The sequence below is a fragment of the Pezoporus occidentalis genome, unplaced genomic scaffold (assembly GCF_034315485.1).
Source record: "Pezoporus occidentalis ecotype Australia unplaced genomic scaffold, CSIRO_AGI_Poc_V1 ctg192, whole genome shotgun sequence".
NCBI classification, from domain to species: Eukaryota; Metazoa; Chordata; class Aves; order Psittaciformes; family Psittacidae; genus Pezoporus; species Pezoporus occidentalis.
In genome coordinates this window covers 962131-980111 of record NW_026913771.1, presented here as the reverse complement: position 1 = coordinate 980111, position 17981 = coordinate 962131, and the positions used below count along the sequence as shown (strand labels likewise).

Below are 17981 nucleotides of genomic sequence, written 5' to 3'. Positions count from 1 at the left end.
CCCTCTAAGACTCTGCATTCCTTTTTGGAAGGAGGTGAGCCCCAGGCAGGCTGTCCTCAGCAGCGGTCAAGGCTGTAACAGATCTCTTTGCAGAGCTCCCACAGCTGGAGGCACTGCCAGCAACTCTGTGCTTACATGTGAGAACAGGCCGAGGAGGATGGTGACAAACAGGGGCTCCTTTCACCCCCATTTATGGGATCATCCCATGCACCGGCTGCTCTCTGCAGCCACTGCTGGCTGGCACCAGCTTTGGCTCTTTGCAGCACTCCACCCGTAGCTAGAGTACTTACCAGCACCCAATTTGGCTTTGGTTGTAATAAGAAGTGAAAGTTAAAAGCAATGCAAGCAGCAGAGAAAACACTGTTAAAAACTGGCTGGGGTGGTGCCAGGGATGGAGTCCAAGGCAGGGGGAGGAGCCAAGGTGACTGCAGGCCAATAGGTATTTCACAGGATTGGATAATTATGAAAACCAAAATATTTTCCATCTGGTTTTTTACCCCTTATGTCACGGAGGCAATAAAGTACATACAACCAAGTACCAACAGGCTACATTTCAACTTGGATATAAATATTTATTTCCAGTAGAGAACCTCCTTAGTTCAGCAAAGAGAAGGCAGGGTGAGGAGGCTGCGATTATAACACTCTCAAAGTATTAAACTTCAACTCAACACGGATCAAATGCCTGGCTAATTTATCATGCCAAATAGCTGAGTTTTATATGGTATACACCTGAACATGGAGCTCTGCTCACTCACCCTGCTCACTGGATGCTTTCAAGGTTCAGCTGGATGGGGCACTGGGACATCTAGTCTAGGTCATGCTTTGCCTAAAAAGGTTGGATTAGATGATACTTCAGGTCCCTTTCAAACTGGTATTCTATGTTTCCATGATCTGTGTTACAATCTAAGGAACAACAGCTAAAACCTGCCCATTTTGGAGGAACAATGGTGAACACAGGTGCATGTGCTGATACTATATTAAAAAAACACCCACATGTGAAGACTGATGCTCTTGTTTAAAACTCTTTCAGTACAGATCCAAATACTGTCCCTGTGGAGACTTTCATGAAGTCTTCCCACCATGAGCAGTGGATAAGACCAGATGAACTCTGAAACCCATCATTAAACCTGTGATGACTGATGAAAGAACAAGCTTTTGTGGCTCTGAAATATTAAGTGTCAAACATTTCATTATTACAGTATTATCCACAAAGCAATATATTATCTGTAGTATGAAGAAATACAAGTGAGAGGAAAATTAGCAACTCATATTGAAAATAATTTCTGGTATGACACTGTGGCCAACTCACACTTTGCACAGCTTAGAGCAGTAAACCAGCAGCTTAGCAGCTCCTTACACAGTTTCTCCTTCCTTTTTGTGTAGAGTCTTCTGGTTTAAAATGCAGCACAATTATCACACTACTGGGAAAAAAGCAAAAATTCTAAACAAGCCAATGTATTTATTTTTAAAAGCTATTCTTGCCATCTAATGAAAAGAGGAATTAAAAAAAACAAATTAGGATTTTCTATGCTGGAGAGGGACTCTGCATCAGGGACTGTAGTGATAGGAGAAGGGGTGATGGGTTCAAACTGAAACAGGGGAAGTTCATGTCAGATATACGGAAGAAGTTCTTTACTGTGAGGGTGGTGAGGGCCTGGCACAGGTTGTCCAAGGAAGTAATAAATGCTCCATCCCTGGCACTGTTCAAGGCCAGGCTGGACAGAGCCTTGGGTAACATGATCCAGTGTGAGGTGTCCTGCCCATGGCAGGGGGTTGGAAGTCGATGATCTTAAGGTCCCTTCCAAACCTAACTATTCTATGATTCAATGAAACTAGGAGACCTTGTTTAGCAGCTGCTGCACCACTTCTAGCTGTCCTTGAGTGACCAAACCCAAAAAACATTCTTGGAGGTGGCTTAATGCCCAGTTTTATACCTACAGATTTAATTGCTCTAAAGAAGCCATCACAACCTACAGTATTCAGGCAGCTGCTGTGCTCTAGGGACATGGACATCAAGCCTCTATGGGTATTTTACAGGCAGGAGGAAGCTGAAAGACAAGAGGAAGAGTGCAGAGCCTTGAGGACAAGGTTTGATGTTCTGGAACAGTTTCTGAAAGCAGGGGAGGGAAAGTTGGAGGGTCTCAAGAGGACCAGAACCAGTAAGCAATCCTGATGATAAAAACCTGGCATCTGACAGAGACTACAGTCCAAAGGGGAGGAGGTACTCTTGAAACAAGAAATAATGAAGCATACTTAGAGGTTTTTCAAAGCAGACATGGAAAACAGTGAGCAAATACTTTGAAGTGTAGCCTAATTTAGTGAAATCATTAAACAAAAGAATGTCTCTATTATGAACTGAACAACTGTTTCTAAATGAAAGCTTTCCTTGAAACAATACTGACTCCAAAATTCATTTGCAGATGGATGTTCAAATACTCTCAATTTGCACATCTAATACAGTTTAAAGAACATTTTAAACAGTCTAATGAGTTTAGAACATATTACAAACTTATAAAAATACCACAATTTGTAGAACTCCTTTAAGCACTGTATAAAAAGAGCAGAAATGTCAGTGAACAGCCTCTTTGCAAATACTGTACCGTGTGTTATTTCTGTGCAAACTATGAAAACACAAGTACAGACACTGAGGTTTCTGGATCTCTTGCAAGTTTAACAGTAGCTAGGAGCTCTTAGATCTCAAGTTATAATAAATATTGTATCCTACAGGAGCCCATCGGGAATCTCAGCTCATGTGTTGTTCCACAGAAGATTGTGGTGTCAGATATGATTAGAATCAACACTTTCCACTTATTCAAGGCTTTAAAGCTACCTTCACAGAACATTAACAGCTGTTAATGAAAGACAATTAAGGGATATATAAGACAATTTTATATTCAGAACAAGTTTGTGCTTGCTACCAATAAACAAAATACCTATTATGCATTTTAGACTTTTACCTGATAAATAAATACAAGGCATTTACAGGCCTGGGCCAGACCACACTCTAGCACACTGCTATTTTTCAGCTGACGTACCATTATATGAACTGAAGGTGGCTTCCCCACACAAAGTTAGTGTGCAACACTTGAGCAATAAGACACTCCACTGTCTGTATTAATGGATCACTGGTACATGCATCGAGCAGGTTGTGTGACATGGGAACAACAGTCTGAGCACCAGCAGCCTACACCACTGACCATTAACACAGCCCCCACAGGCCTTGCTGCAACTTAGCTTTGTATGTGAAGAAAAACCCTATTGTACTTGGTTATTGTGTTGGTTAGGTCACAGTTATGCTTTCATCTAGCTATGACCCCAATATGGAAATTGCTGGGTTTCTTGTTTGTCAAAATCTCCTGTGAACCGTCAAAAAAGTCACACTAGCAAGATGACCAAGGTGATCAGCCTTTAGGGGATTAAGCACCTTGAGTAACTGAAGTTGCTTAAAGTCAAATTCCACCTAACACAGCAGCGTCTACAAATTGTCAAATTCTGATGTTTACTTGCATCAATTTGCACCACTTTTTTAAAAACTGATACACACTTATGTGTCAAAGCACAACCCCCTTAGGAGAGATTAACTGCTTCAAGCCCTACAAGCCTCCTCAGCTAAACCAAAGGCAAACTGGAATGAGAAGTGTCCGCTGTCACTAGCGGGGTTAACGGCTGGCCCACATCACTACATCATGCTGCACAGTGAGCTCCTATCTCTAGATGTGACAGACTAACTAACCCACAACCACCACAGAGAGGCAAAAATAAATCAGTACATAATGATTCTCCTGCCCTTCAGTCACTCTTCCCATACTCGTCCTCTCTCCAGCATACTTCTGCTTACAGAAAACACCCACCAGTGTTTCAAGACATTAATATTACTCCATGTATCCCTGCAGCTGAGTCTTTTCCCAAGCCAGGCAATGATCCAGCAGCAAGTGCCCAGTCAGTAGTGTCAGGTCATTTTAATTCCTCTTCACATCTCCACAGTCTATAGGGCATAGCTGTTTCTAGATGTAATCATGTATACTGCATTGGCATCTTGGAGCCTGCTGAAGTCAGTTCTGTCTTAAGGCTCTCTTCAAAAATCATCAGATAACATTTTCTCAAATTAGATGAAATACATCAAGTTGAAAAAACACTAACAACCACAATTTTGTCTGAAGCAGCTCAGGCACACACAGGCATTTAGCAGGAGAGATGAACAGGACAGAGAGAGCATGAGTGCATGCAAGTGTGCGCTACTGCACCGAGGACACAGAAATACCTGGTGTATAATTCCACATGCTACCACTGCTCTAGGAATAATGCAGAAAATGGTTTTCAAATATGTAACATAAGTGTTCTAAATAAATATTAGCAGAATTGGCTTATAAGTTATTCCAGAAAGGAACTGGAACTTAAACTACTTTTTTAAGCTGAGACAATGCAGAAGGACAAAACAAGCAGTGCTGGATGCGTATTTTGATTTACTGAACTGGTGATGCCCTCTAAGAACAGCTTGTTATATGCCCATTATTAAAACCTCTCAATTGCTGTGAAGCACAGACCAAGGGCCAAATCTCTTCCTTGGCTTCAGAGCTCAGCATTATACTTGGAGTTTCTGAGTGCAATCTCTATCTGCAACAACAAACTACCTTTATACCATCCAGGTAATTACAGGTTCAGGTCAAGGACTCCAGACCATATTGATTACATCTCTTTGCAGCAAGGACCCTCCAGCGCTGGCCGGCTCCTCTCAAGCACAGCAGCTCAAGTATCCGTGACGCCAGGACTCCCTGGGCCCTACCAATGCCCGTAACGGGAAACCGGCGACCACTCAGGCCTGTCAGTTATTGCCTGTGGCAGTAAGGACAGCCTGGGAATTCATAATGTTGGTGACTTCATCTGCCAGCTGCATTCACACATCTTTACTACCTGAATAAGTGATCTCCACTACTCCAAGGCAGCACTTTCTGGTGTACAGCATTTGGGAATAAATATTTGATTGCACATACAACAGAAAAGAGCTCAGATGGTTTAAGGTGTGACAGCAGAAGTGTTTATTAAATTCCAAGTGAGAGCAATGCTGGACAGTAAAAATTTGTCCCGTGGTCCCTATCTCACAGGTGTGGTGATGAACAATAACAGAGCCTTCACAGGCAGAGAGGAGGAGGGAGGCAAACTCCCTCCACCACAAAACCTAAGTCAATTCTTCTGTTCACCAAACCCTCTGCAGGCAACAAGCTGTGTCCAGGACCAGCCAGCTGCATGAAGAGGAAAGGAAGTGCTAAATTACAAGCCAATTTTAAGTGGGCATTGATTGAAGTAACCAAAAGAGAGCTTAATATTGTTAAGAGTTTCATATAACACTAATAACCGATCTTTACTAAAAAATGATGTTTGCATCCCTAAGCAGCAAAACTCATGCCAGGTTTCAGAGATCATAAAGGCTCTCCCCACCCCACACATAATCAAAGAAGAAATAAAATGCTCAGGATCTTTTTCTTCTATGATTTGATATTACTGAATTAATAATATTTATTAAAATCCTCCTCACTCGAAATCCTGCATTTGTCCTAAGCAAGAAAGAAACAGAGATCTCCTCTAAGCAGGAAAGGAAAAGGTTCATGCAAAACAGGTCAGACTTCTTCATCAGCCTTCTCCTACTCTGCTATCAATGCAACAAAATCATTACTTGAATGACGAAGAAGTGTCAAAAACCTCTTTGCATGAGGGAATAAACAAGGCTTTTCATAAACACACACACACAGATGCACACTTTTTTTAACTGAGCAGGATTGAATTAACAGCTCTGACTGAGCATACCTGAGTACTGGCAGCCTTCACCACATTTGTTCCAGTTTAAGGAAACACTTGCCCTTACAGACCCACTGCAGCTGTGCGATCACGTTCACTGTGATCAGGAACTGCTGTGAAATCCCTTCTCTAGAGGTTTTCCATTTCTGAAAAGTCCAGAGCTGATGTCCCATACAAACATCCAAACCCTCCCACACCCTTCAATTTCTGCATTATTTATTACTAGTAGAGTTCTACTAGGTGTGATTTTTCAGGTGTGTAACATAATTGACATGCATAAAATCACCCACAGGTCACAGTATCAAAAATCAGAAAGGTGCCTGGAAATGCTTGTCCAGCTGATGCTTGTATTTTCTAGGTGAGCCTCCATCATTCTGTAGCTACCCTCAGCTAGCTGGAAATTGTATCTAAGGCTCATCACATCAAAGAAAGGGACAGCATTCAACGCATACAGGTAATGTAAAGTCTTCTGAAATAGAGCCAAATCATTCAGCAACAAACACTTCTTTTGTTGCAGTTCAGATTTCTATCTCAGGGCTGGCTGGTTTGGTTGTGCAGCAGCATCTCCTGCAGACAAGGCACTTGTAAGGTTTCTCTTTCATCTCTGGTGTCTAATAAGGTCTTAAACATAACCTGACTTACTAAGACCCCACCGTTGTTAAACCCAACGTAATGAGCCAGTAGGCTCAGCACTTCTTCAGGAAGGACAGACACAGACACACAAGCACACACGCCTGCTTGCTACACACAGTGTGCACTTACTATGTGTACAGTAATGGTTCCTTTGCTGCGTTTTTATTAATGGCTTCATGCTTTATAAAGATTTAAGCTCAGTGTTGTCCCTTTAACGTTTCTAACTCTCAATCTGGAAGAGCATCTGGAATTCCAGTGCATTTAATCCTTAAGGGTATATTCTATGATGCATATGACTAAAATGTGTGCATTGAAGGACAAATGTCCAGTAGCTTTAGGTGACTATATTCTGCAAACTTCTCTTGAAGATTTCATTAAAAACCAAAAACAAGCAACCAAAGCCACACACCAAAAACCCCCAAACAACCTGGGGACTAGTATCTTGGGATAATTTTGAGATAACCATATTGAAATGTGCCTTTTTTCATTTATCCTAGTAATCTTTACAGATGTGACCATCCACCTTGAAAATGCCACTGCAAAGTTTCATTAGTAATAGCAGCATTAAAGTATTTTGTGCTTTCTGAATGATGAGTTTTGCAAATAATCTTGTGAGAGAATATTGACATTAGTGTACCACAGCTCTACAGACATGTGAAAAACACAGGTAAAACACCTACACAAAGTTCTTGTTCAATGCAACAACAGAGTTGTCACCAACAGGGGAGAAGGACGGAAGCTATCAAGGATAGCAGAAGAATAATGGAAGATGGTAAACATGTACTTGCAATCTCTTGATAGGAAGAACAAGCGATGGAGTTAGATAAGAAGAGGCGCCACGCTGGTTGTATCTCTAAGCAACAGGCAATCAAACAGCCAGATAAGTATCTTCATAAAGTGCAACAGACTCAAATGCATGGGTCATAACTGAAGAATCACTTCCTGGTTCAGCTTAGGCAGTAAAAGTTTATGACCTACTTGAAAATCCTTCAAACCTAAAAATGTATTTTCCAATAGATTTGTTTTCCATAAAGAATGTAAGCCATTTAGGGCATGCCATGGTAATAGCAGGAAATGAGAATACTTACAGTAGTGGATGAGAACACAAAAAATGCAGTGTCGTACATGAACTGTATTTACAATAAAACCTTCAGATTCAGAGCTGAGTTTAATGTAATTTTCTGCACATCTCAAAGGTGGGAGGAGAAGAAAGTCAGCACAAAATATCCTGCTTGCCTTGCTGGGCTCTGCCACAAGAGTAGCATGAGATCTCAAAAACCAGCATGTTTTTTCCTTTGTGCCTTCTCTGCTCTGTAGCAGAACTCACAGCCCTATTCCTATCACACATAATCTGGCCTATCTACCCTAACTTGGGCCAATAATTCCTGCATGGGAAAGAATGGGGATCAGACAATTCAAAAATTGCACATAGATGGTAAAGTCCCTGAATCAAAAATCAATTCAAATCCAACCTGTCTGGCAATGAAGTTAAATAAAATACTGCTATCAGCATGTCCCTAACAAAATCCATGTATTGTTTGTAAGAAACTTATGAGGTGTTATAACAAAACTGAGTCACTGCTATACAGTAAATATATTTTCAGTGTCATAACCATGTATACAATTGACTTTGGCAATTTTAATATGGACACACATGTTAAAGGCATTACCAACAGAGCTTCATCACATTCACATGAGCCATTTCACATTAAGGCCCATCCACACTTGAGCACAGCTTGTTCAGCATAGAAGAGGTACAGCCCTATGGAGTTCACTGTTTCTCTTGTAAATGGACTAGCACAGGTTTAGAGTGGGTTATGGTTACAGAGTGGTTGTATTTCAGCATTATTACATATCCCTGAAACAGGTAATGGCACTGCTCCATTCAGACACAAGAGGAAAGGAAAACCAACACTGATAACCCAGCTATCTCCATCTGTATCAGCTGGCACAGGCACGCTGAGAGTGAAGAACAGCTATACTGTTAATCACTGAATCTGCAGCGTGAGCTACACAGGCAGAAGCACTCTTTTGATTCAAGCTTGTAACCTTTTAGGGCTAACAGGCATAGATGAACTAGTAAAAACAAGCCAACCAATGTGATGCATTTGTTTGCTTCTGTATCATACCATTATTTTCAAGATTATTTTGTCACATAATAAAACAAAATACCCTTTAAAAAAACAGCATCAGATGTTGGTCTAAGCTCTACGAGAATTAACTGAACAAGTTTTAAAGATCTGAAATGGAATTTATAATGACAATCTTCAATATTCAAAGCAAATATATTTATTACTGAACTCAGTTATAAACACATCTAACAAATAACCTGGAATACCCAAATAAATTAATTTGGCAACAATGCAGGATCTTGGACTCAGAATTTATATCAATAGCAAACAGTCCAGAAGAGGAGCTTTTATTTTAACTCTCTTTAAAACAACTTTCAGACACCAGTTTCTGTGTGTGTTACAGTCTCTTTTTATAGTTTAACCTCAATCCAATCAGCAATCTCCAGGGATTTTCAAATCACTAAAGATTAAAACCCTCTCTGACTTGACTGTTTGACTAATGCTGTGTGTTTAATAATTCCACTTGTGAGAGATATTATTTGACAAAATCCTGCTGTGTGGACACATCAGAGGCTATACAGCTGCACCAGAATATAAAGCTCTGCTGTTCTTGTTTCTTTACATAGACTATACCCCACCACTGAGAAAAAACAGAAGAAAACTTTATAGTACATATATTACTGTGTTGATATTAACATAACCATTGTAGTATTAAATTTACATGCCCTTTTAGAGCAAAGTAGTGAAAATGTGCCTATTACACAAACATTAGATAAACTATCCTGTTGTCTCGACTGTTCACAGAAATCAATTACATTTACGATTACATTTCAATGAAAGCTATTTTATAAATGAGATGGAACTGTAATATTCTATGCTTTAGGCATTCATTAATAAAAGCATTTCAGCGTTAGTATTTGCAGTTCTGCTTTTTAGTTTAGGCAGTTTTTAGCATTCTCTAGCTCATGTTAAACTTCATGTAAATATTGTGTTTGGATCTTACCACCATGCTGTGACTTCGTATCTGAGTGGTAAGAGGTGGAAAAAAAATTCATCATTATGGTAGCTTTCATTAAGTACCTGTATAAGACAGCACTTACCCTACTGTGCAGCTGCAAATCATGATATTCTTTTAAGTATATGGCAATAGTTAGTAAACATGTTACCAGACAAAAAAAGGCAAGATTGATGAATATCAAAGAAAACATGAAATCAACATGTTTCTACCTGAGGTAGCATCAATCACTGTTGAACCTCCTCTGCGATCAGAAACTGGACGTGGTGACCCCGGCATGCTAACAGGTTCTGACCGAACTGGCTGAATCCTAAATAACAAGTTACAGTTACCACTTGTGTCACTGCTCATGAGGGCTGTAATTAAATCACACACCTGAATCAGCTCAAAATACTAAGCAACTATTTATATTTAAATCAGCCAACTGTTGAAAACTTGTGTTTTTCTTTGCTTCGTGGAGCCAAGACCTGCATAATCCATCTAGGGACAGGCTGAGACTCTACACAAAATGAATATCCCCAAACTGTGTCTGGGCTAGAGCTCTCAGAAAACCTCAAAGGCAGAAGCTCAGCCTATCCAAATGGGCTATAAAAGCCTCTATCACCCTCCTGAACAGCAGCATTTTCTTTGTCAGTTTAGGAGAGAAGACATTTGCAATTGTCTGTCCTTTTTTAACAGATACTTATATTATTTTTAATTTATGCTTTCTTTCTGCATATGTATACATATATGCAATAAAAAAAAATAACGTATTTGACAATCGTATCCTTACTTGTGGGAGCAATTACATGCAAGGAGAAATCACACATTTCAAAACCATGTATTTTCAGTCCAAGGACAATCTGCCGAGTTTTAATGGGATTAGTCATATTATCCATCTCTCGTTTTACTCGTAAGAGTTTTAGACACAGTCCCAAACTAAGTCCACACCGCAGAACTCTGGACTTCAAATCACATGCACAGTCAGAAGCATGGAAACTTGTTAAATCCTGAGTTACTGGACAGGACACAGAAACACATGATGCATAAAGCACTTCTACAAAAATCACTAGCTCTCAGTAAATACAAACCCACATTTACCTTCCTTCCCTTTCCTAGGTCAACCCCCTGCCCCCAGTTCCAAATCAGGTCATGTCCAAAAGAAGATGAATTAAATACATGAGAAAGAAGTACAAGGAAAGAAGCATAGGAAAGGGGAAAAAAAAACAGGGAGAGGAAAAACATTCCAGAAGTTCACTTACTGTTCCAACACACTGACCACTTCACAGTCAGCATCTAAATCTATGGCATAAAGCTCCCACTCATGTCTGAGAAAATGAATTTATTAAGCCATGCAGAAACTGTGAAAGCCAAGATGATGCTGAACAAGGCACCAGACTTTGTACTGTCTTTCACTGTCATTTACCCAAGAAGAGGCAGCAGAAAGGAATCTGAGCTGCTCGGCCTGGGTGAATTTTTATTGTTGTTGAGTCACACACACTTTTAAGACTTTCATCTGGACAAGACTGATGAAAACTATTACACATTCTACACAGATGGCCTCATTTAAGCATGAGGCAAGTTATTCACACAACAAATGTGAAGCAGCCTGGAAATTGCTTTTGTTTTTACCTGAGACTGTTGAGATCAAGATCATCTGTATCGAAGTCCAGAAGAGGCTGCGGGGTATCGCTTGGACCATGCGACTGCAGCACTGAAGAACTGGATGAGATGACGGTAGTTTGGCCTGAGGGATGGATTGTTTTGAACTGGAACTGTGGACCCATCCACAGGCGTCGATGAGGCCCAGTGTGAGTCACTATTTCAACCTGGGGAAAGAAAATATAGGGAAATGCTTAATACAAACCTGCAACTTGATAGAATGAATGGTTCCTTCAGTATGTTGAATCACCAGAATCCTGTTGTTCTCAAACAAAAAAGAGCATTTTGTGCCATCAGTTTGGACTAATGTCAAACAGGGGAAAATTCAGAATGTCTTTGATAGAGACAGGATGCTCCAGCCAAAGCCAAGAGCTTTTTGCGGAGCCTTGAAAGCCTATGAACCACCAGCCTGAGAACACTGCATCCCAGTTCTTAAACTGTTCCAAAGGTGAACACTGCACCCTGGCTATCACTTCACCTGACCCTGATCTTCCTCCCCTTGCCATTATGAAATATGTGCTGCTAAAAAGCTACTCTGGTGGTGCAACAAACAGGGGAAAACACTTCTGCCTGCATCTGCATAGAGCAGACCAAGGAATGGGAAGTCTACCTCCCCCAGATGACCTCAATCCTGACCAGGTCAAGGGATGCACTTTTCCAAAGCAAGCTGTTACAGCTTTGTTACAGCTGCTTTCTAAAAGTTCACACATTAAACAGCACTGCTTCACATGTACATAGGTGTGAACTGTATTTCAAATCAAAGCTCCTAATTACTGTTGGCATATCTGAGGATACCACTGGCAGAGACCATCTTGCTGGGAAGCTACAGGACCTGAAGCAGAAAGCAATGTGAAGTGCTCAGTGAGACACCGAACAGCCCCGGTTAAGTCTTGTTACTATGCAGATGTGATATAACATGTATGTGCAACACATGGAGTTTAGAAGGGCAGCTACACACATGCATACGTATTAATTTAACTGACAGTCTAACAGTTAGAAGAGTGCTTGCTTGCAATGAACAACCACATATATATAATATGTGGACATGATTTACTGTATGTGCATTGATGTGTAGATACAAACAGAGACACAGAAGCTTCACAGTTCCACGCCTACTTCCAAATTACAGAACACAGGTAGTGTGTCTAACAAACAACAACTTCGAGAATTCATATTTTCTCCCAGTGAGAGCCTAGAGATGAACTTCCAATTATTTCAGTCAATGAAGCATCCAAAGTATTTTAAAAATGTCTTTTCACACTGATAACTATAAACCTGAGGTGTATCAATTCTGCCAAACTCTTAAGTAAGTCAACTACAGGAATGCAAACAACCATGAAAATTAAAGATGGTGACATTGCTGGAAACGTGTATGATCAGGGCAAAGCTGGCCATGTAAATTAAAGGGTAACCTAAGCATAAGCCTTCTGTAATACAGTCTGAAAAATCAAAAAGAGCCTTTAAGTATCAGAAAAAGGAAATATAAAATGGAAATAACTGAGCTCTGGCAAACTCACAATTTTAAGATGACAAAGCCAGACTCCTGAATCCCTATTGATTTCTGCTAAAACAGTGATCAGCTTCACAGCAAAAACTCAGTTTAGTGAGGAAGTTAATGAAAATATATTTTTGTATATAGATGACATAGATATCTACTAGTAGCGATCCTTACCTCTTTGAGAAGCAATTTTAAACACTGGATAATGTTGTTTAGGCTCTCTGCTAACAGAAGGCATCAAATGCACAGCCTATTTAGCACTGTTTCCATCTTTGCATTTATCTTAGTGTAACTCAGACTGACTGTAGACCTTTCAGAGGCAAGTAGCTTTTATGTAGCAATGTAAATTAGGCCACAGATAAAGTAATCTGTATATTTTAAGCTTGAAACCATCAGTGTCACAGAGCCGAGAGGTAAACAGATGCCTTTGCAATTTTACTGAGGCTACGGCCAGATGTTCCTATTCACTCTCCCGTTGTGTGCAGGACAAACATATTGTATCTACTTCACACTGACAGCACACATTACCCACTGTTCTAATTGAAAAGTTGAAGTGAAGGGCGATGTTTTTTCACTGCATGCTGTTACTGTTGATAACAACACTTTCATTTTGAAAAACATACTTGCACTTTAGGCTTAATCTGAAGTGGCTTGTGCAGAGAACGCTAGCATCTTCGTGCTCGGAAGAGCTATCAGCACCCTCTTCACTCAGAAAAATAAAACATTCTGGACGCATTCTCTGAATTATCTGTGTTCTGTGACATCACTTGGAGGTTCTTTTTTTTCTCATAAATATATTTACTTTTCTAGAGGGATAGATGTGATGAAGTTCAAGAAGTTTTAAGTTCCTTTGCATTTCACATCTTCCAAGAATTAGTAATAAACCAACCCCCTAATGCATATTTACCTTACTGTCGCATTCCTGAGGCTGTAACACTGCACCAGAAAGTCACTGGAACAGTAAAATAAACTAAACTACCCAAACAGTACTGGAGAGGGTAGGTAGAAAACCACAGGTGAAACCTTGGCCTCAGTGAGCTCAGTGATAAGATTCCTGTTGACTGCACTGATTGAGTAGTTTCACCGTCTTTATGCTCTGACTAGAGAAAGCATATGCAAAGAAGAGGTATCGATGTGCAGCCACAACTGAAAACTCAGGCCAGTAAGTGGATTCACACGAACAGATTCCCCAATGAATGCCACTTCTGGACCGGTCCATGTGGAAACCTAACTTCTCATTTTAGGAAAATGCTGTGTATGATTTATTCACCAGTGGGAGAAGCAAATCACATCCATGAATATTTCATATTTATGCCATACACCCCAGCAACACATTTTATGCATCACTCCCATAACAACACTGTTCATAAACCAAAGGAAACCCACCTAATTTGTCAGGATGAATTTCATGTATCAGGTAGCCTGTAATTGATCTGGTAAATCCAGAGCATTTGTAAATCTTATTTATTTATTTAACTTTAACCTTTTCCTACTAACAGGAACTAATCCTCAGTGTATTATTCATGACCTACAGTCTTAAACTGAAATTATGTTTTGAGCCAAACACTCAAGTATGTACCAAGTTCTTAAAGAGAAGTCTCAGTGACTGAAACAAAGAAAGAATTGATAAGACTACAAAAATTTAACCTCATAGAAAAGTATCCTACCAGGCATGACCATTTTAAAGCACTACATATATTTGTACACAGCTATAACTCACAGGAATTATCATCAGGAAATGCAGTAGCTGATAACCAGAAAAAAAAGGAAGTGAACCAGTTCATTTACCATTTTAATGTTAAAATGCAGTAAGTATAGCACAGGTCACAAGTGAAAAGGCATCTCCAGTTTGCCTAGCCAACTTCCTTTATCCATGTTTGCAAACAACCACGTCAAAGAAGAACGAAGAGAGGTAATTTTCTGTTGCCAAGTGAAAATTCCTACTTCACCCTGAAGTTCCCAAGGACGTATGCCAGTAATGATGAAGCTCTATTTCATTTTTAATATAGCTTGTATAGTTTGCATAAAATGGAACGACCATCAAATTCATACCATGTTAATTCAGGGCTAAGGTCAGTTTTGCACTCAGCAATACCCATGGCATGCTGGAAGCTTACTTTCCGTTTTGAGCAAAGTTGTGGATTTTACTTCCAGTGGATACTATTACCGTTTCACACCTGAACTGGAACACCGAAGAAAGCATACCTGTGAGAGCCACTCCTCATCCTCCTGCCCGCTGTGGTCAGATGCTAAGCTGTCATACGACTCGTGTCGAGTGATCGGTCCAGGGCTCCCGGGTGGAACCACTGAAAGAAACCAGAAAACTGAAAAATCAGATTTACTGTTAAATGCTTTTTTTAGAAAAAAAAACCTTTTCAGTGAGTTACTGGTACAGCACTGTATATGTTTTCCTAAACCTGCGACAATATGTTGGGGCACTGAAACAGATCAAATACTGACATCAAAAGTGATGAAAAGATTTCTGTTCTTTGACTTGAACATATACATACAGCCACTATGATAACCCAGGTGGCTCTTCTTTTAACCTTAATTACCCAATAAACATACAGAACAGCCCAATACAGATGATAACCATCTGCCTTGAGGAATTTACCACTGAGAAATGGTGCTGTCAGTGGTGTAAGCCTTTTCTACAGACTTTGCAGAATGTGAACTGTGCTAAAGTGAGCTGACAAAGCTATCCCGAGGCACTGGTCCATGTACTGACTTCGAACACAAAGTACTTCCAAGATTTCATGAACTGTATTATCATTCCCAGTTCAACATTAATGTTGATAATTAAAATCTGCTACACAAACAACCTGAATTTCAGGATTTCACTGTTTTGCAATTTAATAGGAAGCGGTTGTCATCTTAGTGTCACCTTTTCATTACAGGAGTAACACGTTAAGAATTCGTAAGAAAGTACAGTTTGATGTTTAATTTGCTACAAAGACTAAATACTGAGATCATTTCACTGGACTGTAAAATACCAGCACTTCTGTATTTGAGGTTTGCAGTGCATTGCAGTAATACTGTATCACAATTCTGGACAGATAAGAAAAAACACTTTTTTCAGGTGCAGGTGACACTGATAACTAGAAAGACACATTAGTCCAAGCTGAGTGAGAAATTCATGAGTGGCTACTAAACACAACAGTCCAGATACAACCTCCAAGAATCACAGAATCATAGAATAGTTAGGGTTGGAAAGGACCTTAAGATCATCAAGTTCATAACCTCCAAGCTCTTGGACAAAGGGGACTCTGCTTCCAGTCATTACCAGAGATCTGGGGCTGGGTCATCTTTCAGTTTGACTCAACATCGGCTCTGCCCACAGTGTCCACCAGCAAACCTTTTACTGACAGTATTGTGAGAATCTCGCATTACTATTAACTGCTTAAATAGCTACATCTCTGCTGCTTTCAAAAGACTGATGGAAATAAATAACCTCAATTCAGAAAGGTTTTTTTAGAAAAAAACTAACTTAGTTCTGTTCCTCTCGTCACTGCCATTATTCGTCTTCATATGGACTCGCTAGAACAGAAAGATGCAACTTCTTCAGCTCTGCAGACTGCATGATAGCCAAACCACTTTTAAAATGATTACCATGTATACATCCAACTTCAGGGAAAATCACAATCTAGTGTTCCAACACTCCACAAAAAGAGAGAAAGAACTGTAGACTTATTGTAAAGAATAATATTTCATGATGCCTGGTCCTTGAGACATTTAAATCTGTTAGGAAAGCTTACAGTCTAGCTACTTTACAGCTGCAGCATTATGCTGTTCTAACTAAAACTTCCCACTTGAGAAAGCCAAAGGAGTTTAGAAAAAGCAAAACCCAAGAGCACCCCAACAATATGACAGGAGGTATTTCTCATTTTCTTGTACCTGCTTACTGTCAGGAGCCTGTTGGAGCCCTGGAGTCAATACCAAGAAACCATACTCACTTTGAGGGAAGAGTAGAGACCACAAGAGCAAATTAAAAGAAGCAATTGCAACAAGGGTATTTTTACTTTGGTAAAACAAGCGAGTTTTATGCTACAGCATTAAGATGCTGTACAATCCTAAAATCAGAACCAAGATTTTTATATTAACATAATCTAAAAATGACTCAACATTTTTAAAATTGATTTTTAAAAACTATATTATTACAGAGTTGACCTTTATGTGTCAAGTTTCCATCCACTACAAATTTTTACAGCCATGTTGTAAACCCCTAATAATAGGAGCTTATAATGGCAGTGCAGACACAACTGTAACCATAAATACAGAACGGCGCCTCTATAATATAAACAACACAGGGTTTTCATAAATCCATACACTATATGAAATAAAGGATTTTCATTCTGTTTATATAAGAGGGTATCTCAACCCAACCTCAGCTATGGAGCCATTTCTAACACCTCTGTATCACGGAGTGCTTGTATTTGGAAACTGCCATATATCAATTCAGTTCAGGGCCTGACTTACGATAGAATTACTCAAAATGCTCTATATATTTGGACATATTCTTACAAAGTGCCAAGTTCTTCCCATGAGATAGTGCCATATTCACTGAAATCACTCGAATCTGTGCCTGTTTTGTGTGTGCACATCCACACCTCGGCACCACAGGCATTATTTCAGCAGCATGTGTTCGTCAGTTTCTCAAGGTAATATAGAAACTACATTCATCTGCTTCATTACAACCGTGACAGATCTAATTCAATGACTTACGGATGTGTCTATCCAGCCCCTACCAAATTCCTATTAAGAAAATACACATACCTTCCTGGATTACAAACAGCTGAGGATTCACAGTAAACATCGAATATGAAACCATAATGCCCACACTTCTTCCTTACTGGTGAAGTTTGTATTTGAAGCCAATGGAACAAACCCATTATTTTGACACGTTTTGCTGTTGCCCTAATCTTCCCCGTATCTCCTGGCTCCCCTGCAATAAATTCTACTGACTGCAGCGATGCTGGTTTCTGAGGGCACAGCTGATCAAGTGCAGGCTTTCCTGTTATTGAACTCCACTAACAAACTGTTCATGACTCTAGCAGATGTTTTTGCTTTCAAACCAACGGGAACTTTATGGACTGTTCTGAATTTTTTTTGTTCTTGCTATCCCAGGGGCAACTACTAGAGCTGTCAAGATTAGGGAAGCTGCTATTCAGTGACTAGCTGCAAAAACACCAGCCCAGGGAGCAGCATCCACCCTGCCTTGTTACTGTATTTCTCCCTTGTGTAATAGTCCTGCATTCTACTGAAGATTCAGGACGCCTTTACAGTGAGAAAGAAACTCAGATTTAAGAATAGTTTTGGTCCTGGGCTGTAT

At 39.9% G+C, this 17981-nt stretch overlaps 1 protein-coding gene and 1 long non-coding RNA gene across 17 annotated transcripts in view; one reads left to right on the top strand and one right to left on the bottom strand.

Annotated features, from left to right (window-relative positions):
• BCAS3 (BCAS3 microtubule associated cell migration factor) overlaps nt 1–17981 on the bottom strand; it is a 361344-nt gene that overhangs the window by 179245 nt on the left and 164118 nt on the right. For all 16 annotated transcript variants that reach the window (XM_062617124.1, XM_062617125.1, XM_062617126.1 and 13 more), the window contains 3 exons: nt 14858–14958; nt 11125–11321; nt 9726–9823 (listed from right to left, as the gene is read on the bottom strand). In XM_062617124.1, the coding sequence (XP_062473108.1) occupies nt 9726–9823; nt 11125–11321; nt 14858–14958 (396 nt within the window). The remainder of the gene's footprint in view (nt 1–9725; nt 9824–11124; nt 11322–14857; nt 14959–17981) is intronic.
• Nucleotides 5511–7587, top strand: LOC134162844 (uncharacterized). The gene is made up of 2 exons (XR_009964462.1): nt 5511–6247; nt 6924–7587. It is a non-coding gene; the product is annotated as an uncharacterized LOC134162844 (long non-coding RNA).